This window comes from Ostrea edulis, chromosome 5 (genome assembly GCF_947568905.1).
Source record: "Ostrea edulis chromosome 5, xbOstEdul1.1, whole genome shotgun sequence".
Taxonomy (NCBI): domain Eukaryota; kingdom Metazoa; phylum Mollusca; class Bivalvia; order Ostreida; family Ostreidae; genus Ostrea; species Ostrea edulis.
In genome coordinates, this window is record NC_079168.1 from 90716202 (window position 1) to 90739750 (window position 23549).

Consider the following 23549-nt stretch of genomic DNA (forward strand, 5'->3'; position numbering starts at 1 on the left):
TACAAAGTTTAAACGATTGTAAAACGATAACTAGAAAAGATATTGTTAAAAAATAAATTGTTCTATGACCTATAAATCTTAGAGCATCAACTGTAAAAGTCTCAATTATTTTTGCGAAAGGACCAATTTTAGTATTTTATGGCTCTAGTCCTTTGACAATATAATTGTTCATGTCGTTAATACGTTTAGTGTTTTATTAGCTCACCTGAGCAGACCACTCAAGTGATCTTGTCCGATCAAAATTTGTCTGTCTGTCGTCGGCGTAAACTTTTCACATTACCAAGCAAAACGAGTTATTCCTGATCACTTGTACATGATGCTGGCTTTTCAAATGATACCCACAAAGGTTTGGATGATGCAGTTGCCCTGGAAAACCTATTGAAAATCTACCATGCTAAAATTAAGCTTTAGTTTAAATGATGTCGGCAGTGCTTTATAGTATAGGAAATGCAAAATTACAAATAATTGCTGTTTTTGGACTCTGTTATCAATATTTGAATTTTTTAAAATTTGGTTCTTTTCATTTAATTCACCAGCAATTTGTTTTATCTCTATGCTTTATTTATACATTACATAATTTATTGACTTTTTGTGTCAAAGGTTGAGAAATATCTAGTTACTTTTTTTCCAATTTTCATGAATTATGTATTCAAAAAGATCACGATATTTTTGTTAATTTTTCATTGTTTTTAAGATTTTTAGTGTTGTATCTATTCATATGATATAGTTATGTTTTTGCCCCTTTCCACTTTATATTTGCATTTCAAGTTGGTTTTGTTAAGTTCTCATGTTGACCAGATTTGCAATACACTAATACGTGTATGCAATGAATTATAAAAGTAAATGATTGTGCTGTAATCTTTTTTCAATTAAGTTTAAGCTTATAAAAATTATTTCTGCTAATAGGAAGATTTTTGAAGCTTTCTATTTTGACATTGCACCCTCCTTAAATATATTTCTCTTCTGGAGGGGAAACATGACAATGTGATCGTTTCTTTCTTCAAATTAATCTGCAAAAACGATTCGCAGTGATTTGGCATTTGTTTTGTTAATTTGATAATTATGTTATTTGCATGACATTTGAGGAAGAAATGACTATCGTGTTCAATTATCAGCTGGATATATACACGTAGAATGCACACTCTCCTTTAATTATCGCATGTCTGCATTTGCTAAGAATCGATATTGTACAAGTAAAAATGTCTTTTTAAAATACATTTTGCAAGAAGTCTGAATATGAAAATGGAATGTTAGCAATATACTTTCAGATTACTATATATTTGAACACTAATTCTTATAGAGTTTACGTTGTACATTTAGACACGCGAAACATTGATGAATGGTTTTAAAAGAGTCAACCCTAGTAAGGTAGAAGCCATGCAAGGTGCGGCCGCGGCTCTTGCAGAAATGTCGGTGAAGGAAGACGAACTGACAGCAACAGCACAAGTAAATTTCATCATATTTTCTCTATCATACAGCGTTTTATATATACATGTACCTTGGAAATAATCTTACTGGGTTGTGTATTTACCCTTGTAACGTAACTATATATGTCGTACACATTAAGAAATATTTAAACATGTCTCTCTCTCTCGTGTGAATAGGAAGACGCAGCAAGCATAATGGAAGACTACGTGATTAAGCTTAAAAGTCAGTCCAGTCTCTCAGCAGACGACAGGGAGGACGCTACGTCCAGTCTTATAGCCACCATCGGTCAGGTTATTTAATTGTGTTGACGCATTCCAAGTAAATGCTGTTTGGCCCTCAACTATAAATATATTACTGAAATATGAACGATTTTTAATTCATTGCATCAGAATCACTGTTCGTTATCTTCACCTTTCCTCAGAAATAGGAACTACTATTTACCCTTGTAACTACATTGTATATTTGTCCTACACAATAAGAAATATTTAAACATGTCTCTGTCTCGTGCGAAAAAAACCTTTCCTCAGAAATGGGAACTACTATTATTTTATCAATCTGGAGGAAATTTAGATCTTGTTTCTCATTCCAAACATTTGAACGGTCAGAGTACATGTAACCTGGAAACACCAGGTATCCTTTCCTAACATTTAATTGAGAAACAGACACATGGTCCTGGATCCTATTTTGGAATTCTCGCATGAATTTTGATAGGTAATACCATGCACGCCGCTGGTTTAACGGCTGAATTGGCTGAAGAAAAAGGTACACAGCTGGTCAATATGGTGGAAACCACGGCAGATGGCACTGTCTCCACGACACAAGCAACCAATCTGTCACCTGAAGAAATTAAGGCGCGCCAACAACAGTTGTTGAACGAGAAGAACAACGTATAGATTTCCTGATGATTATCCATATCAAACTAAAGATTTCAATTTTTATATAATAGACCGTTGAACTTTTCTTGGAAATTTTTTATGTAATCATCATCTATCTCTGTTTTATGGTTTTTCTGACAACATTTCAGGCGATGAATACGTTTTTGAGACTTGAACAATCTTTGAATAACATCATTAACACACTAGGAAAGTACAAAGTAGTTGGCGAGAAAAATGCAGTTATTGAATCTCCAAAGCTGAATGTAACGCTTTCAAAGACAGAGACGAAAGATGTTAACTACAGTGAGTACACATCTAAGTTAACTACAGTGAGTACACATCTAAGTTAACTACAGTGAGTACACATCTAAGTTAACTACAGTGAGTACACATCTAAGTCAAGGCAGTCATTACGTGATCAAATCAACATGCGATGACTATCTACTGTGTTAGAATTCCGAAATTGTATATTTATATTTATTTGATGCACTGTAGATCCTAACGTAGCTGTCGGAGGTCTTAGTGGTGCTCTTCTACCAAAAACACAAGCCATATTTGGCGAGGAAGGTAACGAAACCACGTGGTTTGTCGAAACCGAGGTACGTATAACGGAACTGACTTGAGAGTGTGCGCACACAATTTATCCAAGTATGAATTAATAAACACGGACTTCAATTGTATATACTGGTATGGTATTTCATAAACTGTATTAATTTATTTTGATATTTGAATCATAATTTTCGATAGGCATTAAGGATGACCAACAACCCCTTTACTTGGACAAATGCAAGCGCTACCACATCTTCAAAAGTTACCAGTGATGTCATCTCTTTGAAATTCCGAAACGATACAAACGATGCTGTAGAAGTGCGGGACACCCCACAGTACTTTGACATATTCATGGATCGGCAGAACTTTGACACCACAGTCCAAAATATCATCAATATGACGAAAGCTTGGAATGAACCCTCCGTCCTTCACATGTTACCAGTGACACCCAATAGCTCATTGCATATCACCATCAATCAGATTTATGACAAAGAAGACATACAGTATTACCTGGATTGGCTAGATTATCTTGCCGGTATTTCGGCAGTACATAATTCCACGGCTAAACAAGGATCCAATGTGACAGAAAATGATCTATATCAAGGAGCCGATGCCTTTTACATGGAAACAAAACAGTCGCTGTTCTATGTCTTCATCAAGTATGATATGATCACTAGACATTCATTTCTGAAAATATTTTTATGCCTCCATAATTGGAGATTCGGGGGGACTTAGTTTTTGGTCTGTCCGATTGTCTGTAGATATTTTAACCTTGGCTATAACCTTTGAAGGGCTTTCATATTTCACATGTGTATTCCTTGTGACAAAACGTTTCTTTTAGTACCAAACGATCTTGACTCCATGACCTTGGCCATAGCCATACATCAGTGTTTCACAAACACATCTTTAAAAGGAAAGAAAAAACAAATTGTGATTTAAGAGCACAAAGACCTAACTGTTAATAATGAACATTGTAGTTCTAAATTTGGAAGTATAATTTAAAAATAACATAACAAAGCATAAATGGACTACATTTTTCACCATTCTGTGCGAGTTATATCCCCCTGATTACAGAGGGCACGCAGCACGTTGCTGTCTTCAGTTGACGGTGTCATATATGAAATAGATTTCCGATTGCAATCAATTAAGGAATTCATCGGAGAATGAAATGTAATGACTTACAACTAGTATAACTGAGCAATAATATTTTAGTCACTGATTACATAAAATTTAACCGATGAATGGAACTAAAAGATTAACCCTTAAAATGTACTTGTCAAGAATTTTCAGACAGTATTATGAAGTCAACATCTCTCTCTTTCTCTCTCTCTCTCTCTCTCTCTCTCTCTCTCTCTCTCTCTCTCTCTCTGTGTGTGTGTGTGTGTGTCTGTGTGTATTTGTGTGTGTTTAAACGATGCTACTTGGACAAAAATAAACGTCAAATACGCCTAATAACACCTCCTTTCCCCAACTCTACAATTTGACGTGTGGATATTTTAAAACGTTTTCTCCAAAAACTGAAGAAATTAAACCTTGTCTTTGTCAGATATAATACAACCTGTTAAAACTCGGCATAATAAAGACTTTGGTAAATTAAGGTTTACCATACGCTATTTGTTAATACTATTTATGTGAAGCTTTGGACCGCAATGGTAAGCGCACCCCTAATTTCCGGTTTAAGGGGAGTAACTGCAAAAATGTAGGCCATTCACTGCCTAGATTGATTGATTGTATATTATTTAACGTCACTCTCGAGAATTTTTCACTTGTATGGAGACGTCGCCATTGTCGGTGAAGGGCTGCAAAATTTGGTCCTATGCTCTGCGGTTATGGCCTTTGAGCAGGGAGGGATCTTTATTGTGCCATACACTGTACCTGCTGCAATACGGTACCTCGGTTTTTGCGGTCTCATCCGAAGGACCGCCCCGTTTAGTCGTATATAACGACAAGCAAGGGGTACTGAGGACCCATTCTAACCAGGACCCACAGGATTTCACTGCCTATAATGTTGATTGAAAGAATCAACGTTTTGCATATTGTCTCATAAGGTTATATTTCATGAATACCGGTATTTTACCAAGATAGGCGATTTGGCATGCAACCATTATGATTTGCATATATCAGCGACGTTTTATCAGTTCACTTTTTCAGGACTACTATAGAATTAGTTGATAGATAAAGAATTGCTTCACGAGTCACCGATATTTCTGTCATATTGAAAGGCTGCTTGAACCAGTCTTTATTAATATAGACAAACGAATTGATTGATTAAATATTGTTTAACGTCCCTCTCGAGAACCTTTCACTCATATGGTGACGTCACCACTGCTGGTGAAAGATGCAAAATTTAGGCCTATGCTTGGCGCTTACGGCCTTTGAACAGGGAGGGATCTTTATCGTGTCACAACTGCTGTGACACGGGACTTCGGTTTTTACGGTCTCCTCCAAAGGACAACCCATTTAGTCGCCTCTTACGACAAGCAAGGGGTACTGAGGACCTATTGTAACCCGGATCCCCACCGGACTAGACAAACGGAGAAATGTTAGACAGACGGAGAAATGTCGATTACAAAAATTGAATTTGTGCCTTCGACTTAGTTGAGCTGCTAGATATATGAACTATGGAACTATAACATTTAAGAAATAAATTTCAACACGTTACTATGCCGGTATGTTGCAGTTCATACCCTTGTATATGTTTACATTCTTTCATTTCTGTCTAAATTCCCAGTCATTAAATATATTTACATGAACTATGATTATCAAGTAGTTCTGTATTCATACGCACATTGTTTACAACTGCAGAATGTTCATGAGGAATTGGCTATCAATACGATTTGTAAAGATATCAAAGGTAAAAGCATTGGAAATGTAAATACACGTGTATAGAGTAATGAGATGAAATATTTGTTGCAGGATGGGAGGTCCGCCATCACCACAAGACCATGATTATAACTGCACTTTGCCTAAGACCTTGGATGAATTTTTATCCATGCTTGATTATATGGATGCGTTGTCCTATGAAAACGACACCTCTCTACCAAGGTCGAACTATCTATCAGAAATTCCAGACTGGAATACCTGCTTGTTCTCAAATGATGAATTAAGCTTGTAGGTTTATATTTTATATGTGAAATTACTGAAATCGGGTGTCCCTTGAAATGTTTTGTACATTATGAAATTACTGAAATCGGGCGTCACTTGAAATGTTTTGTACATTATGAGATGTCTCATTTTACAGTGTATTTTGATTGTTTGTTTTGTATTTTAAAGAAATGAAACAACGGACTTCTATATCGCCGTCAAACATAAAACATACGAGCAATTAGAAGCAGAAGCTGCTGGCGATTTCTCAACAACTCCTCTGTCGGTATACCCTCCCGCCACATCCACCACCACAACACTAAACAGGAAGAGGAGAGCGGGTAAAAAAAGTCGCGGCGGGAAGGAACGCACTGCATTGGAGGAAACGCTTCTCAATCTTGCGAATCTCGGAACGACAATGTCTGCTTCATCAGCCGGTAACTATTAGCAATTTTAGGAGTAGGTAGAGCTGTTTCAGGGACGGCTAATTTTTATAGAAATTCCCGTTTTTACAAAAAAAGGTGTTGCACGTGTCATATTAATTTCCTTAAAGGTGTTCCAATTGGTTTTATCATATTTTTAATAACTTTATTTTTCCGATCTTTCATGCCACACCTTTAAGGAAATTAACATGACACGTGCAACACCTTTTTTGTCTTGATTCAAACATTTCCGAAAATAAGGTCACAAGATGTATACTGACAAACAAGTCAAAATATTTCGAGTTTAAATCAAGCAATAAGCGATTTATATGATTTTTAGCGTTAAAATGGAGGGGCATCCCTGAATTTCAGAAAAACTGCCTCCGTGAAACAAAATAATTTAGCATGAACATGTTCATCGAGTTTCCTCCAAAAAGAACTGTAGCTTTGAAATTCTGTTTCACGACGGCATTTTTTTTTTTTTTTTTTTTTGATTTTTTTTTGTTGTAAATTTAAAAAAATTCGAAACGACTTCACCGATATTATTTTAAACTTCACCTGTATATTGATTTTTCTAGCAATTTATGGACTTCTGCGCGGTTCAGTGGATAAGGTCGTCGACTATTAGATGTAAAACTTATACGGTACCAATTTTGATGCACCAGATGCGCATTTCGACAAATAATGTCTCTTCAGTGATGCTCAACCGAAATGTTTGAAATCCGAAATAACAATGAAGTTTTAGAGCTATTGTAGGGGAAAACAGTGTTCCAAAAAGATGTGTAAAGATGTTTTCTTTTTCAAAACGACTGGGTTCGAATCCCTTCCCAACACATTTGTTCTTCATATTACGTTTTTCGTCTAGATTTTTCTTAATTAAAACATGTTTCTAGTTTTTATATATGTGCCGAGTTCGAAATAAGCTTCCAACCTGGACACTGTTTAGTTTGTGAATAGGACTCGCAACAAACACGCCGAATACAGCGTGTAATACATGTACCTGTGTTTTAATAGTCAAGGTTGCTATCGAGACCTTGTATGTTTTTCTGAGTGAAAGTTGTTGACAAAGGCATGGTGCCTTTTACGGAAAACCGTTGTGAACTTTGCAAAGCTTTGGAACAAAAGCTTTAAGGCCAAACAAGGTAAATAACCGTTAAATAGTTTGAGTGAAGAAGATGGTATATATTCCAAGAGCAAATTGCTATGGTGAATCAATTTTTACAGGTGCATGTACTTCGAATAATGTTGAGCTTTATTAAAGCGCATTGAACTTCCCATGTTTTGTTTTGTGGTCAGAGTCATATACAGTTGCTAACTGTTGGTTGTAAAAAATAATGCATACGAGTATAAGAACTTTTAGACTGTAGTAGTATAGAATATCAAATATTTGATACAATCGTAACATGTAACCGTATACATTGTATTGGATACTCAGAGGAAGAAAAAAAAGACAGTTTAATTTTTTTCACGATTTAAAAAAAAAAATTATTTTTCGACAACATGTATAATGTATTGACACATAAAATGTATTAGGCTTGTCCTTAGTACCTGGGAATCCTACAGGTATTTAAATGGCAAATACGCAGTAAGAGAATAAATATGGATAAAGGTCAGTTCTACGTCACGAGTGCTGGCACGGAGCTCCGATTAGGTAAAATTCCCGCTTCGGTGCAACACCCTCTTTAATTAAAAATCGATTTAATAGCAGAGAAACATTTACAAAATACATTTACCCATTCATTATTTAAAACTTGTTCAGTAGAAACGGGATGTTTTCATTTCATTTAACTCTGTGGGAACCCACTCTTGCATAATTCAGACCTCTATTTACATGTTCGCTATCGCACAGAAGTCTATATTTCGTTATTCATGTATTGGTGGGAACCGGTCTGAGTGGTTAGGGCGTTAATATATTGGTGGGAACCGAGTGGTTAGGGCGTTAGGTTTGAATGTAGTTATATTGATGGAAACCGGTCTGAGTGGTTAGGGCGTTAGGTTTGAATGCAGTTATATTGATGTGAACCGGTCTGAGTGGTTAGGGCGTTAATATATTGGTGGGAACCGGTCAGAGTGGTTAGGGCGTTAGGTTTGGATGTAGTTATATTGATGGGAACCGGTCTTAGTGGTTAGGGCGTTAGGTTTGAATGTAGTTATATTGATGGGAACCGGTCTGAGTGGTTAGGGCGTTAGGTCTGGATGTAGTTATATAGATGGGAACCGGTCTGATTGGTTAGGGCGTTAATATATTGGTGGGAACCGGTCTGAGTGGTTAGGGCGTTAGGTTTGAATGTAGTTATATTGATGGGAACCGGTCTGAGTGGTTAGGGCGTTAATATATTGGTGGGAACCGGTCTGAGTGGTTAGGGCGTTAGGTCTGGATGTAGTTATATTGGTGGGAATCGGTCTGAGTGGTTAGGGTGTTCGCTTTGTGACCGGGGAGTCGCTGGATCTCAAACCTTCAAATCTAAGACGTAAATGTAGGTAATGACTTCCACTTCGCCAAACGTACCGCATTTAGAGGTGAGGTTCACGGAGTTTTCGTTGGATCGGACTTTAAAAGGGAAGGTCACGTGTCGCGGCAGACGTTGGCATGTTAACGAACGCTAACTGCTACGGCCCTGAGCGTCATATATAGGTTTTACTACAGTTTGTGACGTCAGAAGTATGAGTGAAACATCATAAGGACGTCAAACGAACAAACAAAACCTTTTTTCATTTCATTTCATTCAGATGTAAACTACATGTATCATAAAAAAATATAGATTAACAAATCCAAACTGACATAATATCTAGCACTATGCAATTATAGCAGAACCGTGATGGGAAAGAGGAGCAATCTATAGATCTGGATATTTCTAACAAAAAGAATTTATTCTTACCTTATTTACTTTGCTTAACTGTCAGGAACATCTACACATACGAACGGTGGTAGTGGTGGAGGAAATGGTAACGGACATGGTGGCGTCAGTAATAGTGTTTGGCCACCTGCAGGTGCTTACTACCCGGCCGTGTACAATATCTCTTTCTACAGCGCCAGCTGTGTGTGGAGAGACAGGACTAAAAGCGTCTGGTCCACAGATGGTTGCTTTGTGAGTTTTTCATACGACGTTGAATATGGATTATATTATTTAAGATATGTCCATTCGGTATGAAAATATTGAAATTAACAATTATTTTAACGGGTAAATAACACACAGCTAGGGATTATGAATGCAATATCAAATTTAATATACCGAATAATTCAGGGTTTTATAGATAAGGAATTGTAATGTTTCTACCATTCAGGTTGGCCCCCTTTCAAAACCATACAGAATCCACTGTCTGTGTAACCACTTGACGGCGTTTGGTGCAGGTTTCGCTGTACCTATGAACTCGCTCAGTCTTAATGATTCTGGATTTGCTAAGTTGGATGAAAACCCTGTTATATTTGCTACTATGGTCTCCTTAATGTGTGTCTACGTTTTGATGCTTATCTGGGCGAGAAATCGGGATCTTTTGGATAAAGTTATGGTAAGTCGTAAATCAGTGATATCAAGGTAACTCCATCCGCACATTATTATATGATAAAAGTATAGAAAGTGTATTTATTTCCATTTATTACAGTTAAAAACCCCAAAATTATTATTATAGGTCGTTGCATTTTTTAAATGTGAGACATACATAAACAAAATCAGATATCAACGTCAGAAAGTTGTAATTTTCCTTAAACAGCATTATCAAAATGTCACAAAAACTGGGTATAACGATATGATATTATTCATGTAACAATTTCAGGAAACGCGGTTTTTGTTGTTGTTTTTCATATATTTTTTTGGTAAAAATATACAAAATGTCTGCAAAAAATAAAGGAAATATATCACATAATGGACTTGATAAAGAAATTGATAGTTTAACTCCATTTTTGCAATATTTCAGCCATTTTACAGCGGGAATAAATATATTAATGAAAGTAGAGTTATTGCCCTTGAATTCAATATTTTGAAACAAGCCATTGATTTTTCATATATAACTTCGACTTTTGAAATATTTTATGTTGAACAAGATTTATTACAATATATAACTATCGGAAATAACTCCAACCAAATTCATGTTCCTGTCATGCACATGTAGATCGTTGATGTTGCAAAATGACGTGAATTGCTTTAAAGAAAACTTGATGTACAAGATTATGAAATGAATTTAATGCATTTTAAAAGAATTTTTAAAATTATGTTTCTAGGCTGGGTCATCGCCTTTACCTGACAATGATCCGAGGGACAAGTATTTGTACGAAATGACTGTGTTCACGGGCTCCAGAAAGGGTTCTGGTTAGTGGATAATGGACGTTTTGTATATTTTACATTTAGTATTAAAGGTGTCTTAGTATCATTACATATAAACAATATCATTTAGGTACATTCTTACAAACAAAGTGATTCAAGTGACTACTTTATACAATTTATAAACTCATTTCAACGCGATGATAAAATAAGAAAACAGATTTCATAATTCAGAAGCATGATGTACATGTATATGGGATATCTATAGTGCGTGATTTGATAATTGCTCCCTCCAACGAGTTGAAATTGTGTATTTATTCGTGAGGCTTGTCCAGCGATTAAATCACCATTTCAACTCGTTGGAGAGAGCAAATATCAAATGACGCAATCATAGATGTTCTACTAGTATATATGTATCGTGCAACCCGAAAAAAAAATCTGTAAACAGTAAGAAGCGGATGGTCACCCCCAGTTAACTTTATGAGGAACTAATATTTTATTTCAATACATACATATAATGATTGGTAAAAGAAAACTTGACTATTTGTCTTGAATTAAGTATGTACAGGATTTCCGATGCAGCTGGCCCTAAGCTCGGCTCATACAGCTCAGCTCTCTTCGCTCTTTCCGACTCTGGCTCTTCGTGGCTCCGGCTCTTACAGCTCTGCTCTTTCTAGCTCGGGCTCTTACAGCGGGGTATTACAATCATTTAATATTCATACAAAGCCAGGAAAGACTTGTACAGTCACGTCTAAGGCTTTGTATAATGTTAAAAACAATTGCAATGTATAGAATAGAATTACCTTCGCTTATCATGATCAGGATATGGGGCTCACGGCGGGTGTGACCGGTCAACAGAGGATGCTTACTCCTCCTAGGCACCTGATCCCACCTCTGGTGTGTCCAGGGGTCCGTGTTTGCCCAACTATCTATTTTGTATTGCTTGTAGGAGTTATAAGATTGATCACTGTTCGTTATCTTCACCTTGCATAGAATAGAATTACCTTTCTAACTTCTTGTCTTCACTCTGTGCCGTCACTGCATCAACTCCTTATCGTCCGAAATCTCCCGCTTATATACTACTTACAAAAACGCCATCTAGCAGGGAAACTATAACCTCTAGGATTCCCAAAGGCGGAGTAGGAATTTCCGAATTGTCACGTATACATTTATGTTTCATACGCTCTCTCTCTCACTTTAGTTTTGATATGATCCTCAATACATAAGCAACTGATTCGAATCATTCCCGAGGCGTCTTTATCAACACACATCGCTTGTCCGTGTTATAAAAAGATAAACCTATTAATTATATAATTTTTCTTATGCCCCCTTAAGAAGAGGTGCATATTTGCTCCGGTCGGTAGACCAGATGTTGTCCGCTCAATATCTTGAGAACCATTTACTTGATCGTGTTGATATTCCATATGTGGGTTGGTTAGGAGTAGAAGAGGACCCCCTATTGTTTTTCAGGTCAAAGCTCTAGGTTCAATCTACTATCGACATAGGAAGACACTGTTCGCTCAATATATTGAGAAACATTTGCTTGACAGATATCAAACTCGGTACACTGATACATCTTTAGAAGAAGATGACCCCTATTGATTTTGAGATTCATGGTCAAGGGTCAAATTGGACATAGGAGTATACTGTCCGCTCAGTAAATTTAGAACCCTTTGCTTGCTAGACATCAAACTTAGTACACTTGTGCATCTTCAAAAGACGATGAACCCTATTGATTTTGAGGTCACATGGTCAAAGGTCAAGGGTTAAACTGGACATAGGAATATACTGTCGCTCATTATTTTGAGAAACCTTTGCTTGACAGACATCAAACTTGGTACACTGATACATCTTTAGAAGAAAATGACCCTTATTGATGTTGATGCCACATGGTCAAAGGTCAATGGTTAGTACACTGGTGCATGTACATTATAAGGAGTAGATGACCCCTATTGATTTTAGGTCACGTGGTCAATCCCCTCCTGACATAGGAAGGAATTGTCTGCTCAATATTTTGAATTGGTGATGCTACTATCAATTCAATGATGCATGGTGTATCACCATTTTCAATTTTGCACCATGGGGGTATATGTTTTACAAACACCTCTTGTTTTGGTTTGGAATTATAGTGTCACAAAGTTCGAGATATATACTTTCCTTGAAAGTTGTCAAAATGTATTACTAACCTTTTCAGATAGTTTAACGCCTGAATATCGTAAGAGCTACATGTATGCATCGATCTAAATCTGCATATTTAATTCTGCCATTTTGTAAGAAAATACAGGGAGATGCACTTTTCACATAGTGAACTAAAAATTCACTACTAAATTCAAAATATGTTCTTCTCAATATTAGTGAAAAATCCTGGTAAAGACATAAAACAAACAAACAAAACTTCTAGTATTAGTTTTCTACATCTTAGACGATCAACAACAAATTCACACTAATATTTCTGTTATTCATGTACTTTAAAATCAAGGTCAAAATAAGGGCCAAATTAGACTAATAGCGAAAGCAATTGTTCAATGGCATTTTGCGGAGATGCGATTATTTACATGAAGTGGAACTTCAGGATACATGTATATGAATACATTGTATCGAGTCTCCTGACTTATACGATCATGTGACCATTTCATCATATTTAGAAGCCGGTATGTCGCTAGTGTGCAAGACATGTCTGAAATATAATTCATGAGTGATATCCTGACATTGTAATTTCACAAGAGTATGCAATTTTGAATCAATTAAAATTTTACCCAATCTCTGCTCGTTATTTTTTCATGGACAAACTCTCACAAATGAACATAGAAGAAAACTTAATTAAAAACAACTGTTTCTACACAGCTTTCGATAAAGATAAGTATCAATATCTTCTTTTAATGTCTTACCAGTTCTTGTCTTTGCCTTTCTTGTTTAAACGTGATCACATTTGTTAACTTGTAATGAGAGGGGAATTGATATAAGTGTATTATTGTGCACTTGGTTTCCAATATCAACAATTAAAATGATACGTGTTTCATAATGTTCTTATTTGTATACGCTCATCGTGTTATGTTATGTCGCTGTCCACCTGAGGTCTTGTTTTCCTGACCCTTTCCCGTAACGAATACATGTGCAAGCGTTGAAATTTAGTCACAATTTCTCTCTCAAGAAGCATAAGAGTTAGGTTGCATTTCAGCTGAATTGGTGCACAGTGACCTACTTTAGGACTAAAAGTAGGTCAAACAATTTTCCGGACTTTTTTTCGTTACAGATTCAGGCAATTTAGTCACAAGTTTCCTCTCAGAGAAATACATATTCAGTTTGCATTTCGGCTTAATTGGTGCACCATGACCTACTTTAGGGCCAAAAGTAGGTCAAATGGTTTCCTGGACTCTTTCTCAATATGGAAAGAAATATTGTACTGAAAAATTCCTGTCCGACGGGCGTACGATGTACCGTTTTCGGTACTCTTGTTTGAAATAAATACAGTTTAAACTAATCATTTCAGGAACATCAGCCAACATATCTTTCATTTTGACTGGAGAAAAATCCGAGACCACACCACGATATTTAGCTGATAACAAACGCCCCGTTCTCCAGCGGTCCAACTGTGATGGGTTTATCATGGCAACGCCAAAAACCCTTGGGAAACTTACTCATTTACGGTAAGATTATTCGCTGTCTTGAAAGGCGACGTTTCATTATGAGTGAATTTGTTTTCCGAAGGGATGTGTATTTAACAAACACATCAAATCAGGTAATTTCTGTGGAAACGAGGGAGGTATTTATATTCAGTCTTTCCTATCCCCTTCATGCCTTACAAAATGAGGTGACGCATGCGCTAAAGTCATTGTTTTATCATGGAAGAGAATTTGACAGCGGAAAAGATGTATTATTTGAAATGGCGACGATTATCGTCCATTTAGTTTAGAATGGTTTCAGTTGGATTTACTTGCGGAAAAATCATTCGTGGTTTTTATAAGTTTATTGCTTTTTCGAATTTTCAAAATTTCGGCTTGAGCATCACTGAAGAGACATTATTTGTCGAAATGCGCATCTGGTGCATCAAAATTGGTACCGTATAAGTTTTACATTGATTTAGGTAAGTTTTCGAAGTATTCACATCAAATGTAACCTGAAATTAAATCGAACAGAAGCGTGACTGATTTCCCACATACTTTATGAAGGGTTGGACAGAAAAGAGGGGTATACAGAAGATCGAATATAAGTACATGTAGCTCCCTCGTTTCCAGAGAATTTACAAATAAGTTTTTACAATTTAAATATACAATGTATTGGAAATGAACATCACTTTTCATCATAGAAAATTCATTTTGTTGCCAAAGTTTTCAAGATGCACTCATATCACAAACAGTATGCAACATATTTGGTCGAATTGAAATTTGGTCATGATACTTGGATGACCGTTTAGGCCCAAGAACTGGCTAGTTGTATTCGGCGCACCCGCGTGTCAATCGTGGTCATTGATTTCCAGTAGAAGTTTTGTTGTGGTAATAAACACTAAAATGAGTTTGATTTTTGTAGCTTTTTAGCTTTATCGCTTCTTTCTACGAAAATAGCTTACGCAAATGTCGAGCCCGTTCGAAAACCATTATGAATTCCTTAGCAAGTTTCGAGCACGAAGCTTATGCAAAGACAACGAGGTAATGAACATCTAGTTCACTGTATATCTTTTAGCTATTATATTTAATAAACATAACATATATTTTGCCCTAGACTGTTTATATTTATATGAGATATGACAATGTCAGGTGCGAGGATACACACAGTGGTTTCCATTTTTATTTGCTTTAAAAAAAGTTTTTCTCCAGTGTCTTATATTAAGGCACAAAATGTATGTTTACTACGCTATGTCGTATATTTTCGCCCCGATCCAAATTTTTCTCCGGAAAATGTATAATTTTCCGGAAATTTCCTTTCCTTCCGGAGCTAAACCCGCTATTACTCCACAGAAAAATTTAAAATTCAGACCTACCGACCCTTTTTTACAATTAAAAATAAATGATAAATTTTCTTCCGAAAAATTGCTGTGTCAGTGCATGTGCGGACCGAATACAACCAACCCATGAACTTGTTAAAAGTTGTATATTATTCTTTTAGAATATGGCATGATAATATGGGATCCAGTCCGTCGTGGTATTTCAGTCGCTTGCAAGTCCAGGATCTTCAAACTGGAGATAAATATTTTTTCATCTGTGAACAGTGGCTTTCAGTTGACGATGAAGATGGAATAGTAATATATAAGAATTTTCTGTTAAATTTCAAATTCATTTTTAAAATTCATATTGATATTTTTGAAGTTTTGTGAATCTAGAATATTATGTTTATCATACAACATTTTCACCTGTAAAGCATGCATTTCTTTTGTTCGACGGGTGAGTATTGTCTGCTCATATTTTATTACAAGATTGACAGAATGGTTCCTGTAGCTGGTAAAGCAGAATTGACAAGTTTTAATTACCTGTTCTGGCAGAAGACAAAACACAATTTGGCTGATGGACATTTGTGGTTCTCTGTCTTCCAACGTCCTGTTAGAAGTAACTTTACTAGAGTACAGCGACTAACATGTTGCCTGACGCTTCTGTTTACCACAATGGTTGTCAGTCTTGCTTGGTACCAAACAGACACAAATCCTTCACCGACACAGTTCAGACTTGGACCAGTGACTCTTTCTCTCACAGGAGTCTACATTGGAGTCGTCAGTGGTTTAATGACGTTCCCCATCAACTTCATCATTGTTCTCATCTTTCGCTACTCGGCACCTAAGCCAGAGAAGAAGAAAGAATTCAAATTCAATGTGGATGGAGACAAAAGCAAGGCGACCAATACTGGTGAATCAAAGAGCATGAACGATAAATCAAATCATGACTCCGAAAAATCCACTGTTTCCACCACAGAATACACCGAAGCTAGCCTCATAAAAGAAAAGTCTGAACTTGACCCAGATTTTGTGGAACTTGAGCTGAGGCAACAAGACGAGTTTCTTGAGACGAGGGATAAGAAAAAGTGGGTGACGATCAAAGAACAAATCGCTGAAGAAGATCAATCCATTAATTCAGGCCAAACACAATTTTCTCACAATGTTGAAATCGTGGCATTTGAGAAAGAAAGTACGAGAAAAGGCAAGAAAAGATTGCCATGGCGGTGCGTCTACTTAGGGTATATCCTTTCTTTTATTACTGTTGTGGTGGCATTCTACTTCGCAGTGGAGTTTGGAGGTGTATTTGGTCTGGACAAATCTGTCAGTTGGTTGATTGGTTTCATTGTCTCTCTGTTTGAGTCAATCTTCTTTTCCCAGCCGATTAAAGTGATTATTGTTGCAATCTTCTACGCTCTTGTAATAAAGAGACCTGAAGCACAGGATGAGGAATATGAACAGATGAAACCTGATTTAAGAAATGATGAAGAGTATCTTCATGATCATCTCACTGAAAAAGACTTGGAGGATCCACAAAAACTTCGTCTTCTCGAACAAAGAAAAACCCAAGCAACATTGCCACCAGAATTGGACTTCTTGAAAACTATTCGCTTGGAACGGTAAGAAATATTGAGGTCTTTCATATTTGTTACAAATATACATAATGCTGATAAATGATAAATGTCCTATTTCAATTCAGGCAAAAAGAGCGTGCAATGTTTGCCATGTTGAAGGAGATAGCAGTCTGCATGTTGTTTCTGTACATAGTGCTTACAATAGCGTACGCCAACAGAGATCCTTGGTCACACGTTCAATATAAAAACTACGACAATATATTTAACAAAGGATATTTTGCTCGAGCCATTGGAAATTATTCTGTTCACTTTGTTAACGTAAGTGAGCGCAGCCTAATATTGTCTCAATTTGAATGTATTGATTAAATTAACTGCCTCAACAATTTCTCATTTTTTAAACATTGGAGATAGTTGTGTTGAATTATGATTCGATTTCAGTTAAATGATACATGTATATGTACCTTACCATGACAAACTTTTCAGATTGATTCTCGGAAACAGTTCTGGAACTGGAGTGAAAATGCACTTCTGCAAGGATTATATAACAAGGAGTTCTACAATGGTGAACCAGTCCTTGACAAACTTATAATTGACAAGCAGAGTATACTAGTTGGAGGAGCTAGATTACGTCAACTTAGAGTAACACCAGGTTAATCAATTTCAGAAGTTTATATACGTACTCAATCTACATACTATGTGAGAGAACTTTTTTTTTCAAAAATAGAGAGAGAAAAGTAAATACATTAGTATTGGGAATTAATATCAACTTTTTTCCAGAATTATGTTACAGCCCTATCAATTACTTTGCTGGGGAATGTATGCCTGAGTATGATATGTTTTATGAGGACCAGACAAATTACAAACTTCGATGGAACCCTGTTAACGATTCAGGTCTGACATTCACTCAGTTATATAGATTACATTGGTCATTCGCTTATTAAGAGTAAATGAGATTCTCTTATATACGTTATTCATAGCCTGTTAGAAACTTTATTCTGTTTCTTTACTTTGAATCGTACCATAGTTTCAGGTCGGGGTCTTACCATGGGTACATATTTTATCGTAGAACTACCATACAGAAGATATGGGAAACGTATGCTCATTGTGAAAGATACAAATATGGGATCTATCAATTTTCTAGGAGATCCATTATTTTTTGGCTTACAGATCCGACGGATTTCCCCCATCCCTTCTTCAGTTATCAGTCTATGTGGGAACTCTCCGGCTATCCATACCAAGGAATTTTCCAAACCTACAGCGGCGGTGGATATGTGGCTGAGTTGGGAACAACATTATCAGAGGCCCAATCGGTACTGAATTTCCTTAAAGACAATTACTGGATTGGCAAACAAACGAGAGCTGTATTCATTGAGGCCAACATCTTTAATCCTAACATGAACTTGTGGGGCATTTCATTGTACCTTTGTGAATTTTTACGGACTGGAGGTAAAACATGAAGTTGGAAGTACTTCACGCCTTTGTTTGAAACAAAGTTGAATTATTTCATGTACTCTATATGTTACAATTTACGGAATATTTTCAAATGTACATTTTTTTTCTGCGAACAGTTATATTACAATACAATTAATGCCCTCCCTTTCAGCTATTGAACCATTTCCCAGAATGCATGTCTTTCGGCTTGACCGCTACATTAACAACGACTACATGTATTTTGTTATGGCTATTGAAATCTCTGCTCTGGCTTTTGTCATCTTCTACACTATCAAAGAATTTAAGAAAATCAAGGAACAAGGCAAAATGTATTTCACGGTATGTTTCCTTTAACCAAAGTCGGTTAATTCAACCCTCTTGTGAAGTTTACCAGTTTTGATTTTATTTTCTAGCAAGTTTTCCTTTCAAAATTTCACACGATAATTTCTAGTGAACGAAAATTCGCTTTGCAACATCGTTTCCTAAATTCCAAATGCTAATTGTCAGTTTTTTTATGTATGTTAAATCTGGAAATTTTATTATTGATTAATTTCAGCAAATTTGCACAGAGGTAGCCGAGTAAAATGCTTATTACGAAATTCTTAAATGATAATTAGTCATTGATGGTGTAAATAGGTATCTGTTCATAAAGAGGGAAAGCGTGCATGACGAATTGATAATGCTAATAGTCCCTTAGTTTTACTCGTGACGACCCGGGGTTGTTATTGAGAAGATTTCTCTACTAAACTTATTTTCTGTGAAAGAAAACTGCATTTTTCTACCTATTGACGAACCAAAGAACTACGCACGTATACTCGGGATTCCCGCCTACATTTTCAACTCGTTTATTTTAAAATGCTCTACAATTTTGCTAATGATCTTTTTTAAGACGATGTAGAATTCATTTGCAATTGGTTTTTATTTTCAGTACTAGTGTTAATTGATTAATTGCTCTTAATTACAACTCCTTTTGATTAAGGGGTAGAAAAAAAACCGTTCTTTGAAATCAGGCTTTAAAACATCACATATTTTAAACGCTTATTGATATAAATTAATAACCATTTAATTTGTCAAATTACGTTACATTATTGAGTAAAATATGGTTAATCTTTTTTTTATTATTATTGTTTAACCTCATTTGCAATTGATTAAGAGTGAACATTTTCGCCGTGTTGTTGGTCTGTAAACATATCCCCCGTGAACAAGAAAAATTTTGGTATGAATTTGCTTAATGACAATTTATAATACCTATGAAAAGAGATCTGTGTTTGACGAGGGGGAAAGATGTTTTAAAAATATGTTCCGTTTTCCATGATTTTTCAAATTATGGAGTTATCTCTCTTTGTTTTTTTCCAAATAAATCAACTTTTGAATATCTGTATTGCTGTCAAAAATCATTTAGAAATGATAACTTTATAAATTGACCAGAAGGAAGGCGGCGAAACGATACTATCGTTCGCAGTTCTTCGGGGTTTTTGACCAGACGCATTGTGAAGGAATATTTTGAAAATATTCATAAATCACCTACACCGAAAAAATGAGGGCCCTATGTTAGAAATGAAGAAATGCATACTAAAGTGGGAAAGTTCGCAAAGGAGAACGGAGCACCTAAAGCATTGAGACCTTTAAAAAATGTCGTTTATAGATTATTTTAAGTTTGCTGCACCATAAATCATTTGATTCCTTTTTTGAAGAAGAATGTCCCGGTGTAATTTTTAAGCAAGTATTTGTTTTATCAAAAAAGATATATGTATATACATTATGTACATGTATAATTATGTTATTGATAGTTTATATGTATATATCTTGATGCCAAGTACATGTACAATGTACCGGTAATTATTCTTATATAATAAAAAATGATAGATAAATGATTTCAATTTTTAGCAGTTTTTGATTATTAGCTCTGATGTTGATTCGCAAAACTTAAAAACAAAACAATAAATCTATAGTATTTTTTCCTAAATTCGCAAAAATAAGTTGACGCAAAAAATTCCAGATTTACTGTATTTAAACCTTGGTTGTTTTTAATAATGTGAAGTGTACTTTTCCAACTTGTAGCAATTTTGGAACATCTTTGAGTTGGTGATCCTAGCTCTATCGTATGCCATTGGTTTGGTGTTCATCTGGAGGGCAGTTCTTTGTGTTCGCTCATTGAATAAAATTGAAGAGAACCCAACGAGCTTTGTCAACATGCACTTCACGGTTATGTTGGATGATGTATGTATCCATTAATTGCTCTCCTTCAGTAAATATGCATTTCTATTCGGGAAAAAAAGTGTAACTTTTTAAAACTTTTGATAAGTGTAACATATAGGTACGATTGGATTACGAATTTCAAGAGTGGCAAATACTGTGGTCTAATATCTTTTCTTTTTTATTGAAACATTGACAGATCGTAAAATTCTATTTTACACCAGTACTGATTACAAACAACTTCATTTTATGAATCTCCTTTACTGCCTTCGGATGTTTCTTTGATATTTAGTGATGTGTATACGTCATTTTATGATGTGCCTCTCTCATTATGTGATGTGCAAAATTTGTTGTATAGAAGGTGAAGATAACGATATGTGATCAATCTCATAACTCCTGTAAGCAATACAAAATAGAGAGTTGGGCAAACACGGACCCCTGGATACACCAGAGGTGGGATCAGGTTCATAGGAAGAGTAAGCATCCCGTCGACCGGTCACACCCGCCGTGAGCCCTATATCTTGATCAGGTAAACGGGGTTACCCATAGTCAAAATGGAACTCGAGCGTTTAATAAAACATGAAACTAATGAAATAATACCTTGTCAGCCCACGTGCAAATTTGTGTGGATCAGTGTAGTTCTACCAGTGTATGTGTTATGTATGAATTGTTTTAAGTTTGCTTTCCGACACATAGTAAAACTGAAAAGATAAAAGGTTGGGTTGGTTATATCGCATAACAACTACTTTTGTTCTTTTCAGTTTCTCTATGTGTCATAAATCAAAATTATAATATATAATTCTAAAAGATATCACAATTGCAATACACTATTTGGACGACTCAAATCTAAGTGATCCCTAAGCCTCCGGCCGCCAAAACGCAAGATTGACAACAGCAATATTTACTCTATTGGTATGTCTGAAAACTCTCAACAGCGTTTTATATATATGTAAAACTTATACGGTACCAATTTTGATGCATCAGATGCGTATTTCGACAAAAAAATGTCTCTTGAGTGATGCTCAGCGGAAATTTTTGAAATCCGAAATAACAATAAACTTGTAAAAGCTATTTTAGGGGAAAACAGAGTGCCAAAAAGGGGAGTTAAATTCGTCTAAGGATAAGAGCTATGCATGAGGTATATAATACATACATGCATCATTAACAACGAAAATTGCTTTCTATGCATCCCAGGGAGGGCGTTGAAATCGCACGGATATACTTTCAATAGAAATATATGGATGACGTCACAAGTCGGCAGTCCATACTCGTCTATTACCGTAATCTTAAATAAACCTCATATGTAGATCGACACCATAAGAGTCGTTTGCTATGTGTACACAAACATAACTATGACGTCACAGTCGTATGTTACAATGTGAAACGAGAACTTTCAAATGCATCTAAGATATCATACATATCTAAGGTATTCTACCACTATCAATTTTCACTTATATATTTCTGTATTAGAGTGAATAAGACGTAAATGATACCACAACTGAATCTGGTGAAAATTTAATATACACTATACAGGGAATCAGCATTAGCCTTTTAACTCCATCAACATTTGATGCAATTTTTGCGCTGATCCACGTCCGAGTCTTCTTTTCCAATTTGATCTACGTCTATGCTGGCTCTAACATTTGAATTGTACAGTTGTCACGTCATGTGACTTTGATCATCATCATAACGAAGTTTGCCCACCACATAATGATCTTTGCACATAAAACAAAGATGTTTGTACAAGAAGTAATGAACCGAAAAAGCACATCATATAAAGACAAAATCATATCACATAATGAACAAAGCAGATGGCAACATGACAAAATGAGAAAAGCAGATGACATAATGATATAAAAATGCACGTGGCATAGTGATAAATGCACATGACATAATGATGAGTGCATATGACTGAATGGGAGAAGCAATTCATATAATATTTACATTTGCCATTGCACTTCCTTGTATGACAGTACTAATGAAGTAGACATTCAATTTCTTGTAACATGAAGTTGGTCACGTGATCAGTTTTTCTTGCGTATGAATATAATCAACGCTTCAAAAGTAAGTTCCTGTACGTTCACCTGGCTTCTTGCTTATGCAATGCAGGGGACAGGATTTAGACCTCCCCCTTTTCGCCACAAATTTAAAAAGTAGAAACAGTGCGAATAAAATTCCAGAATGGCACCTAAAATGGCTAAGTATTTTGGTTAATACGTGATTTTCATAGGTGTCCCCCTTTCGTAAGCCCTGGATCGACATCATAACAAAAACAAACGCAGGAAGATAATAACACAGAATTTATTTGGTAAGAAAACAGAAACATTAAACACACCGCTTAGTTGTTTCATTGTACCGTCTGCAACGATGCTTAAACTGCAACTTATGCATGGCGAATTCATAAAATAACTTTGATACTCGAACTTAGTGGAAGCGAAGAAATGTAGGCAGAGTTATAAGCCTATTTAATTTATGATGATGATGATAAGTTTTCCTGTTGTTTCCTGGCATCACGGCTATTATTCGGCATGATCATAAGCGAGGCTAGTTTCGAGGCTCGAAAAATAATGTTCATGTCATGGGTACCGGTGCGAGTCTTCATTAAAATCCTGCAACAGAAATCTCTCAAGTGAACAAAAACTCCGTCAGTTCGTTTTTTATTTTCTCTCGCACACATTGTAGGTAAATAAAAGAAGCAACCTACCTGCACTTCGTCTAAATATGTCCTACTGTCTCGGAGTGCCTCCTACATGCCTACGTTCACCTCGAGTCCTAACAATGAACATGCCGTTGCTTCCTTCCAAAAACCT

The 23549-nt window shown here is 35.9% G+C and overlaps 1 protein-coding gene across 1 annotated transcript in view; it reads left to right on the plus strand.

The window, feature by feature from the left end:
- The window catches only part of LOC125649388 (uncharacterized), a 73466-nt gene that overhangs the window by 42748 nt on the left and 7169 nt on the right, over window positions 1-23549 (plus strand). Inside the window, exons 19-38 of the mRNA XM_056139253.1 lie at window positions 1321-1446; window positions 1605-1713; window positions 2140-2315; window positions 2453-2606; window positions 2799-2902; window positions 3051-3511; window positions 5769-5963; window positions 6126-6373; window positions 9263-9447; window positions 9644-9868; window positions 10578-10665; window positions 14108-14264; window positions 15721-15853; window positions 16028-17157; window positions 17238-17430; window positions 17596-17761; window positions 17890-18003; window positions 18280-18558; window positions 18716-18882; window positions 20605-20763. Of these exons, the coding sequence (XP_055995228.1) occupies window positions 1321-1446; window positions 1605-1713; window positions 2140-2315; window positions 2453-2606; window positions 2799-2902; window positions 3051-3511; window positions 5769-5963; window positions 6126-6373; window positions 9263-9447; window positions 9644-9868; window positions 10578-10665; window positions 14108-14264; window positions 15721-15853; window positions 16028-17157; window positions 17238-17430; window positions 17596-17761; window positions 17890-18003; window positions 18280-18558; window positions 18716-18882; window positions 20605-20763 (4569 nt within the window). The remainder of the gene's footprint in view (window positions 1-1320; window positions 1447-1604; window positions 1714-2139; window positions 2316-2452; window positions 2607-2798; window positions 2903-3050; window positions 3512-5768; window positions 5964-6125; window positions 6374-9262; window positions 9448-9643; window positions 9869-10577; window positions 10666-14107; window positions 14265-15720; window positions 15854-16027; window positions 17158-17237; window positions 17431-17595; window positions 17762-17889; window positions 18004-18279; window positions 18559-18715; window positions 18883-20604; window positions 20764-23549) is intronic.